This window comes from Anoplolepis gracilipes, chromosome 1 (assembly GCF_047496725.1).
Source record: "Anoplolepis gracilipes chromosome 1, ASM4749672v1, whole genome shotgun sequence".
Taxonomy (NCBI): Eukaryota; Metazoa; Arthropoda; class Insecta; order Hymenoptera; family Formicidae; genus Anoplolepis; species Anoplolepis gracilipes.
The window spans coordinates 13,449,239-13,460,429 of NC_132970.1; the positions used below are offsets into that span (position 1 = coordinate 13,449,239).

The 11,191-nt window shown below is 29.7% G+C and overlaps 1 protein-coding gene and 1 long non-coding RNA gene across 2 annotated transcripts; one reads left to right on the top strand and one right to left on the bottom strand.

The window, feature by feature from the left end:
* Positions 1-4,988: 4,988 nt before the first annotated feature.
* On the bottom strand, positions 4,989-6,704 carry LOC140665026 (uncharacterized). Its single transcript, XR_012046537.1, has 3 exons — positions 6,400-6,704; positions 6,005-6,232; positions 4,989-5,157 (listed from the first exon to the last, which is right to left on the bottom strand). It is a non-coding gene; the product is annotated as an uncharacterized lncRNA (long non-coding RNA).
* Positions 6,705-8,714: 2,010 nt separating this feature from the next.
* LOC140662857 (uncharacterized) lies at positions 8,715-11,178 on the top strand. The gene is made up of 4 exons (XM_072886526.1): positions 8,715-9,015; positions 9,246-9,571; positions 9,879-10,430; positions 10,569-11,178. Exons 1-4 carry the CDS (start codon positions 8,887-8,889, stop codon positions 11,176-11,178), a joined length of 1,617 nt encoding a protein of 538 aa, XP_072742627.1. The 5' UTR covers positions 8,715-8,886.
* The last annotated feature ends 13 nt before the right edge of the window (positions 11,179-11,191 follow it).

Below are 11,191 nucleotides of genomic sequence, written 5' to 3' on the forward strand. Positions count from 1 at the left end.
AATATCGATATAATGCTGAAATATATATATATATATTCGTTTAATTGAATTAATGATAAATGTTTAAACAAATATTTTAAATTTTTATAATAATTAGGATTATACTTCTACAGTTTCATGAAGTTACACATAATATTTTAAAAATTATTTCTTTAAATATTAATTTTTATTTTGCATAAAAACAAGATAATGTCCAATGTTTTTAAATTTCTAGAAGAATCTTCTTTGATTAGCTTCCTAACATATTTCTTTTTTAATTTTGGTCAACATGTTAAACTCTAAAAATATTGTAGAAATATCAGTTTTAGCCATTAATTACACTTGTTTTTGTATCTTGTCTATAGCATCATCTATCTTTTTCAAAAGTGTGTGTAGTTCTTTTATTTCTGAAAATATATAGTTAGAAAAAATTAAAGTAAAATCATGCATATGCTTAATGATAAAAATCAAACTTGAACTAAAAAAAAACCAATAAATCAAGCTAAACTATTATTGAAAATGCATGTGCGTATATTCAATGAAATTCAAACAATATTATATATTAATATTCTCACTTTGAGATCTTCTTCAATGGGTAGAATAATCGTGTAATCACAGGGATATTATAAAACGGTAACATTTAAATTGTGCGTATGGCAAATAAATGCGTACGTCATGAAAATCATCAAAACAATCTTCTTAAAATATAAGTAAATATCACAAAAATAAAAAATTAAAAAGAAGTATAACATAAAAGATAATAAAATGTCACATAATTAAAAAATTAATTTGAAAAGAGATAATTAATTTTTATATTTTTGCGATTATTTTATTGTCTTTTATATATGTTTCTTTGCTCTTAGTATTAGTATATTCTTAATGTTAGTATAATTTCTATGATGTTTACATTTTAAGATGAGTGTTTTGGTGACTTTCATGATATGCGCATTTATTTATTTTAATAATTTGAATTTTGTTATTTCGTAATTTACTGTTTTGAACGTTTTCGTTTTTACACGAATAATCAATCTAAAGAATCCCGAAAAAAGATTAAAATATTTCAATATTAATATACAATATTATTTGATATTTTATTGAATATACGCTTATACTTGCGTCTTCAACAGCAATTTAGCTAAGGTTTATTAATCTTTCTTTAGTTCTATTTAAGAAGAAATAAGAGAATAGTTTTTCAAGGTAAGAACCCAGATAATACAAGCTATTCGAAAAGAATTTATTTTTATGTCACCAATTTTGAGTCCCTTTTGAAATACATATAGAATACATTTTATAAAATGTATTCTATATGTATTTCGAAAGGAACTCAAAATTGGTGACAAAAATGAATTCTTTTTGAATAGTTTGTGTTATCTGGGAAATTATATAATATTGAATTTGCAAATTTTGATTCAAGTAGATAAATATATTCACCCGACTTCTCTGATAATGCAATAACTTTTTGCATTTTTAACATCTCCAATTCATTCGTTAAATGTTACTTTAATTTTGCATGTAGACTGTCTTGTAAGTTGGTCAAGTGATCTTTAAATATTGAAGACACGTCACGTTCGAGTTGTGACATCTTGCTGACACTCTTCGTAATGTAATCTATATGAAAACAAATTGTAAAAACAAAAGATTTTTATATATTTTATTCATGATTTATATTATTTATAAACGATTATTATGCAAATGTAATAGTATAATGCGCTTTCTTTTATAGTCTCGATAGTTTTTGATTGTTTGGTTTTATAAGAATATATAAAAAAACGGTATCCTCAAAGGAACAGAGATTTTTTTGTATTTGTTCAGTTTGGGCGATGCGTAATTGAATCTTCGGCAAGGATGATTTTAATTTTGCCTGATCAGAATCTTCGTGGTCATTAGGTTCTAGCTGTTTAAATTATCACACTTAAATTCGTCTTTATTCATTTCAGTCATCTTCTTCTTTTATTAAAGAAAAACTTGAGAGCTGCCGGACGTCGATAAATGTGACAAACAAACCACAGGTGATACGTATATGTATATAATATGTGTATCGCTCTGCCCGAGATTCGATTTGAAAATGCTTTTTTTACCTTTTGTGGGCCAGAAGTGGGAGAAACAGTAGTGTAACAAAGCTAATAAGCGCCCACTGTATGTGAATTTTATATTTGCACACATATGTGCACATATATGTCAATAATGTAGTTAAAATTATTAATGCAATTATGTATGTATATTTAATTTATTATTAAAATAATGTTTTATCTTATTTTTCTCTTTACAAAAAAGGCATAAAGTTTCGAACGCGAATATATCGAAGCATTGAAGTTTCTTTTTCGCAATGCTGACTGTTTCATTTGTGCATTGCGATTTGCTTCATTCGTGTTATTTACGGCTGACAAATCATGCGAATTTTGATAATTTGCAAAAAATTAAAGTTGGAGAACTAAAGTTCAAAAGTAAAATTAAAGTTAAATAAAGTTTAAATTTTTCTTTCTTTTCTCTTCTTCCCTTTTCTGTTTTTCTTTTTTTCTTTTTTTCTCTTCTTTTTCCACTTCTTTCTTTTGATTATCTAAAGAGATAAATATTTACTTTTTACATATATCATTTAAATGCATATAAAACATGGACGACATTGACAGCGCATTAATATTATGCAATATATATATATATATATATATATATATATAAATTTTTTTCTATACGTCAGCTATCGATGTTCAGTTGGCAATCACTAGCACACGCTTCCTATATATATATATATATATCTTTTCTTATTTGCCTCACCTTTCTTTTTCTTTCTTTTTTCTTCGTTTTCAACCATCAAAATTTGCATGATAATTTGACAACTGCAGATAACACGAGTGAAGCAAGTCACAGCGCACGAAATGCTTGACATCTAACAACCAGTCGGCATCGAGGCAACAATAGACTTCGAGATATTCGATGATCAATAAAATCCACATTTTAGAAAAAAAGATAATTATGTTACCTTACCTTTTTTCGATTATACTTATATTGCCGCATAATCGGAATCTGGATGATGATTGATGCATTTGACTTATCAAACATGACGTTGACATAATAAAGCGATGATTAAGCTACAACAATTTGAATAAATGTGAAATTTTAATAAATAATTTTAGTATAAATATTTTAAAATGCAACATGTTACTTTTCTTGATTGTTGCACTTTGATTGTTGCATATAATAATTATTGTAATTTAGTAATTTGTTTATTTAATAATTCTTCTATACTTACAGCTGTTATAATTTAATTATTAATATCTATTCCAAAGAAAGACATTATTGAATATAAAATATATAGATATAAATATAAATATTATAGATATTTATACAATACTTTTACACAGAAAAAAGTAAGTGTCAAATCAAAACTTATATACTCATATGAACGCGTTCATTGTTTCATATATACGCAACAATTTATAATTTTCTTGGAAGAATTTAAAAATCTTAAATTTTAACAATATTATAATCTTATTTCAATACTACGATTTTCGTTTCAAGGATAAAATAATTATTTTAACTCTAAGAAAATTATAATCTTCAATATATGTGTGTGTGTGTGTGTGAACATGGTTATTTTCTATCCAACATTTTTTCCTTTCCATTCAAGAAAATTATTCTTAAATAACAAGAATATATTTTTCTTGGTTGAACTATATAAAATGTCTTCATCCAAGCAAATTCTCTTTGTTTAACGCAATATAATCTCATTTCAAGATTTAAATTTTGAAACTAAAGATATTGTCAAAATAATTTAAATAAATCAAATGAATTCTTTTTTCTGTGTATGCATGAAGCGTGGTTTGTATAGATATAATATACATCTAGTGAGCCAAAGATATACATAAAGATAAATGTTATTACTTTAGTCAAATAATTTTGTGCATTTGCGAAGATCACTTATTAGGTATCCACACTCAAGTAAAAATTATGTTATTATATTTTCTCTTTCAGCGATATACATCATTTCTTCATTTATCTCTATAAATAGGTATACAACATGTTTATTGGCTGAGATTTTTATGCAAAAAACAATATGTATAAAACAAGGGTTATGAAATTCAAAAAATTTATACAAAAATTTATTGCACAGAAAACATTATCTTGAATTGAGATTGAAACATTAAATCTACTAACTATAAATCTAAATGAAAGTAATTTCTGTCCCAGATTCTCTTTTAACACTTCAACTAATACTGGTAGCTTAATTAATTAAAAATTAGAATAAAAAAAGTAACTTATCTTTGTTATTTTGTTCATGCGAAATAATTGATGAAGTACTATAACTGTTTGGGTAAATGTTTGTGTGATGCGTTCTAATAAGTTGCGCACAAGTATTTGCGCATATAAAATATCACCAAAATTGATTAAAAATATATGATACGTTATAATCTAAATTTAAAAATTTATTTTATACTGGTTTATAAATGAATTTTTCGCGATGTTTACGAAACGATGCAGTATTATATATATATATATATATATATATATATATATATATATATATACACATATATATTATATTCATTATATACTTACACGCGTGTGTACACGTAAACACACTCATACACACACACACACACACACACACACCCACGCATGTATGCATTCACGCATACACAATTAGACAAAATAGAGACTTGTTTATACAAACTTAGCGTCTAAATTGTTATTTGCATTTTGTGATTTTTTTTAACTTTTTGCTTAAATTTTGGAGACATTATAAGAAAACTCTTGGAATAAAATAAATAAAAATTAATAAAGGAAACAGAGCACAATATTGATATAATGCTGAAATGTAAGTATATTATCATATAATTGAATACATTGTAAATATTTAAACGAATATCTTAATTTATAATAATAATTGAAGATTGTATGTAACTATTTCATAATGTTTTCACATATTATTTAAGAATATATATTTTTAAATATATTTCTATTTTGCATAAAAACAAGATAATATCCAAAGTTTTTAAATTTCCAGAATAATCATCTTCTTTGATTAGCTTCTTAACATATTACTTTTTTAATTTTGGTCAACTTGTTAAACTAAAAATATTGTACAAATTTTATATTATTCCCTGATTTTGACATTTGTGTCTTATTTATTTAGTATATTACATATCTGTTTAATAATTGTCTGTAGGTCTTTAATTATTTCTGAAAATATATATTTAAGAAAAAAAATTAAAGTAAAAACATGTATATATTTAATGATAAAAAAATCAAATACTTGGACTAAAAAAAAAAGACCAATAACTCAAACTAAACTATTATTGAAAATGTGTGTGCGTATATTCAATGAAATATCAAATAATATTTTATATTAATATTCCCACACTTTGAGATTCTTCAGTGGACTAAATAATCGTATCAGTCACAAAGGATTGTTATAAAACGGTAAAAACTCAAATTATGCGTATAATAAATAAATGCATACGTCATGAAAATCATTAAAACAATCTTCTTAAAATATATAAGTAAACATCACAGAAAATACTATATTAAATCAAAATTGATAGAAATGTCACAGAATTAAAAGTTAATTTAAAATATTAGAAAATTATTGTTTTAAATTTTGTGACGTTTTATTTTCTTTTTATGTAATATGTTTTTTTAATCTTTGACCTGAGTATTATAATATTTTCTGTAATGTTTACTTATATTTTAAGAAAATTGTTTTGATGATTTTCATGATGTGCGCATTTATTTTTATAAATAATATGAATTTGATCGTTTTCTAATTTACTGTTTTTAAAGTTCCTGTGATTACATGTTTACTCAGTCTATTGAAAAGAATTTGAGAAGAAAAGCAAAACATATGGATATTACTATAGAAGAATATTATTTAATATTTTATTGAATATACACACATACATTTTTATCAGCAGTTTTTGGTTTATTGAACTTTCTTTAATTCTAATTAAGAAAAAAGAGAATCGATTTTTAAGATAAAAAATCATATAATGTTGAATTCACAAATTTTGATTCAAGTAAATGTACTCACCTATCTTTAATAATAAAATATTTATTAGTTTATTTAACTTATCCGATCCATTCATTACATTTTTTGATTTCTTCTGCAACAATGACATATTGTTTTGCAATTTTATCATTAAAATCTTTATCTTTTTCTGACACCTTAATATATTTTTTTGCATGTTATTTTCAGATGGATTAATGTCATATTTCAGTTTTGATATCTTTGTAGAATAGCTAAATATGTGCTCTATATCTATATAAAAACAAAATATAAAAACAAAAGATATTTATATACCTTATTTATAAATTTTATCACTTATGGTCGATTTATTATTATATAAATGTATAATGTGAGGTTTCTATCATGATAGTTTTAGATTGTTCGTTTTTATAATAAAAATGTATAAAAAATGATCGTACTTTCCATGTAACGGAATAATCTTTTACAGATCTTTTCAGCTTGAGTGGCATGTAATTGAAGCTCCTGATAGGATAAATCCAATTTTTCCGGAAGAGAATTTCTGTGATAGTTATTTCTTAGCATGCCCAGATTATCGTATTTAAATTTGTTTTTATTCATTGCACTCGTCTTCTTCTTCTTCTTCTTCTATTAAAGAGAAACTTGAGAACGACCGAGCCTCGATAAGTGTGACAAACAAATCACAGGTGATAGGTATGTATATGTATATAATATATCATTCTGCCCGACATTCGGTTCGAAAATGTTTTTTGACCTTTTGTGAACCAGAAGTGGGAAAATCAGTAATGTAATAAAGCTAACAAGCGTCTCCTTTATGTGAGTTTTATATTTGTGCATATGCATATGTATAAATATATGTAAAAGTGTATTTAAAATTATATGTGCAATTAAATATTGTATAATAATGAATAATAGTAAGATAATACGATGAACAAATATATACTATATAATAAAATACGGATGTCGAATAGACTTGATGACTTGATGATTTGTTACTTTCTCACTATTGAGACTTTTTGTATTTTATTATCTAGATAAAAAGATAACATAATTGTAAATCCTGCTTTGATATTATCTTTTAACAGACAGATAGTTATAGTATTTCTTATAAATCAACAATTATGTTATCTTGATCTCTTTTCCATGCTAGTATGTTACTGCATCTGGACTATGACTGATGGATTGGATTTATCAAAAATGATGTTATAAAAGAACGACAATTAAGCCACAACAATTTGAATAAATGTGATATTTCAATAAATACAATTTTAGTAATATGAATATTTTGAAGTGCAACATGTCACTTTTGCTCTTTGATTGTTTCTTATAATAATTATTAATTTAATAATTTACTAATCTATTTGTAATCTAATAGTTAGTAACTTAACTGTTATAATTTAACTAATAAATTTTGTACTCTTATATAGGTATGTAACTGTTATAATTTAACTATTTATTCTAAAAAATAATTACTGAAAATCATATAAAAATAAAAATGTTATAGTTAATATTATTTATACAATTGAAATTCTATACAATTAAAATCCTCTACAATTAATGATAAAAGAGAGAAAGAGAGAGATAGAAAAAAAGGATGTATACAATATTATGTAATGAAAATAATGCCATGGTTCACGTATATGTGTGTGTGTGTGTGTGTGTGTGTGTGTGTGAGAGAGAGAAAGATTAATACGCACGAAGCGTGACTTGTATACATATAATATATACATATCTAGTAAGAAAAAAAGATAACAGCTTTTTTTTATTTTAGTCAAACAATTCTAATATTGTGAGTTAGCAAAGATCACTTGTTTTATGCGCAATCGAGTGTAATAATTACGTTATCTTCTCTCTCAAAGATGTATCATTTCTTTATTTACTTCTATAGATAGATATATAACATATAATGGTTGATGTATGCGATTTTGTTATTAAAAAAAAACTAATAATAAGTCGTTATTGTCAATTAAATAGCCTTTTTATATCGATGTACTCATCGTTTTCGAGAGCGGACCATTTTCCACGTCAATGCAAACAACGGTAAAACCGCACCATTTCCATTTGTAGTGAGCAATCGTCGCAATTAGCCCTATTAAACGCCGTCGGGTTTAGCGAGAGGAAGGGCCCATCACCAGAATAGCAGCAGCGATGATCAAATCCCTGACCAAGGCATCTGTGTTTCAGGACGAGTGGCTGCGTGAGAAGGAACGAAATTCCGCTCGATACAAATTCGATAAAGGCATCGGTGATCCTCAGGACTCGTTATCAGGATCTGGTGGTTTTCTAGCCGTTATGTCAGAAAACTCCCAGTACTCGTCCAGTTCCGTGACCACGTTACCGATACTTCGGAGTAGTTTAATTTATGGTGGCGCATTACGGGGGGCCGTCATCGTGGCGTGAACTCTTCTTTCGAACGCGTAAGATCGAAGAAGAATGAATTTTTATCGTTGTATTAATTTTCGACGCGTATTATGTTCGTATAACATCAATTTTCAACTTATTGTAAGCGATGTACGTAGTTTGTTAGATATATTTTCCAATATATTCTTGAAATATGTTAGTATAATTATTTCAGGAGATATAATCTTTTATAAAAAAAAATATATGTTTTATTAAATGTGAAATATCGACGAGCTAAATATCGATTAGTAAATGTCGCTATGGCTTGTCAAAGATGAGGGTATGTAGCTATACATACGTTGCAACGCGGATGATTGTAACCTATGCATGAATCGACAAATTACACGCGTCGATTGCAGTATCGATCGGTAACCTTCCTCTATGGGAAGTATTTTGCGTTCGGTTAGATAACAGGCGACGGAAACGGTATTCCGACTATCCGAATTTCCAGAATCGATTATCGTAATCAGGGTTATCTCCTGAATCGAGTACCACATCACAGGGATGACCATAATCGCTTTTTAGTAATGTCGCTTTGTCCGTCGTCGTCTCATCAGCTTGTCGCAGCGGCAATCGCTTTTCAACGTGCTCGTCGTAAATTTCCGAAGGATTTTGGTCTTAAAAGCACGGTTGAACATATATCTGGGAATACAAAGGTCATTAGTTAGTCCTATAATTAAAAAAAATTAAAGTATAGTTGTAATGAAAGTAAAATTAATGAATATTTATGGCATCGAATTTGCGTTGTTCAATTTAAAGTTTCTTAGCTCTTATACTCGAATCATAGACTTAAACTCTTTGCCTCTTCGAGTTCGTAAATTTGCGATTCATGTTAACTGTATCGAGAGCGAGATTTATTAATGCGCTTCGGATGCTCCTTTTGCAGGCGGAAACCACGACAAGCTGCGAAGGGTCCATTAATCAAGCGAAATTGAGCTCTACGTTAGTGAAACGCGCGTGCAACTCGAGATCCGATCACGTTTGTCCGGCGAGCGTGCGGAATAGTCGCGATTACGACCATTCCTACAGTAAAGAGAATTCGATCAATTGTAGTTGCTGCCGAGCAAGAAACAATGGCGACGATATTTCGGAGTTGCAGGACGAATGCAGCGGTGGAGACGCAATCGACACGGTGCCGAGTAGAGAACGCGAAGAGTTTGTAGCTTCGGATGCCGATCATAAAAATGAATCTGTAAAAGCTGAGCGGAACAGGTTCGCTTGAATTCGCGATTTTTCGGATTCGTAATTTATTCATTTATACCTTTGATCTTTTTAGAGCGTTTATTTCAGCAAATAAATTAATAATAATTAATAATAATAAATTTTTATGAAATTATTTAATAATAAATATACTTATCATCCTACTATTATATTAGTCACTCATGTAGTCGTACAATATATTTCAAAAGTCGTTATCGCATTATAAAAAAGTCTTTTAAAGTTCCAAGAGAAAGGTATGATTAATTACAAGTTCTTTTCATCAAATATTAATTACGAGCACCTTTCTTCACGAATATAGGTACGATGCAGCGTCAAGAACGACGGATGGTGCTAAAACGACGGAATGGATTCCGCAATCCGCGCGTTCAACATTCCATCATCATCATCATCATCGCAAAGCGCGCTGTCTGTCAGTTGTATCTTACTCAAACTCGGATCCCGTAAATCTTTTGTACGATTCGACGCCTCGTGAGAGGAAGGACAAGGTCGTGTGCGGTGACTTTTCGACAGACAAGGGTAAGGATTACGCGTCGACGAGTTGTCACAAGACATCCATCGATCTTGAGGGCAATGCAGAAGATGGCGTCGACACTCGGGGTCATCGTGGTTCTGGTACGGAAGACGCATGGATGAAATTAAATGCTTCAATACCCCATCGAAAAATCATGGAATCAACCTGGCAATGCCGATGTGAACATCATCATCCGCTCAAAGAGTCCGTTTTGGATTTGTTGAAATCACCGTGCGATCATTGCTGCGACGGGTGCCACCGTTCTGATCATCATTGCGATTGCTTTCATCGACATTGCTGTTGTCGGCGCGACAACTCGTTCTCCACGAACGCAAAAGGGTTAATAAGAGAGATTTATTATAATATATATTTTAGAAAAAAAGTCGATCGAGAAAACACGTGACTGAGAGGAAGGGAAAAGACTCCGTGGCTGTAATCTCTGTTTAATTCACTCTCTTCGCATCGTTCATGTTATAGATGCGAGATGTACGGACGTGGCATCTCCAGTGAGAAAGCTCAACATAAAAGCTGGCACGATCAGATGCGAGGTGAGAATAGTCGACTGTATGTAGGGCAGTGCTTCTCGAAGGAGTACCCTGGAATAATATCAGCCTCTCGCGAACGAAACGAAAAATGGGAGAAGAACGGAAACGAAAAGGACGACAACGACGACAACGACGAGGACGGTAGTATGGCCGTTATCAATCACAAGGACTCCATGTGCATCCTCGCTGAAAAATATAAAGTCGGCAGGAAGGGCCGCGGCAGAAGGTGCGAGGATAAGGGCGATAAGACGGGGCAGGAGAAGGGCGTGTGTAACAAATCGTTGACTTCGAAAATCATCGATCAGCCGGGATCGCCGCTTGAAAACGCTGTTCCGCACGATAGACCGAGCGTGAAACACATTTGCCGAGAACATTGCGAGTGCTGCGGGACCGCTGCAAGGATCGCGAGAAACTCGTGTAGTCGTGGATGTGGTCGACACGCGCCACCGGAGGGTGAATTCGACCGATTCAAGTCCCCTTTGAACGAGACGGTTGCTACTCACCGCTGTTCAAGTCGAGCGCCTTGTAGACGTGCTTTCTAATTCAATTTCATTT

Coding starts and splice junctions, on each gene's coding strand:
- LOC140662857 (XM_072886526.1), top strand. CDS start 8,887: ATGTCGCTTTGTCCGTCGTCGTCTCATCAGCTTGTCGCAGCGGCAATC. Junction 9,016..9,245: donor ATATATCTGGGAATACAAAG/GTCATTAGTTAG, acceptor CTCCTTTTGCAG/GCGGAAACCACGACAAGCTG. Junction 9,572..9,878: donor GTAAAAGCTGAGCGGAACAG/GTTCGCTTGAAT, acceptor TCACGAATATAG/GTACGATGCAGCGTCAAGAA.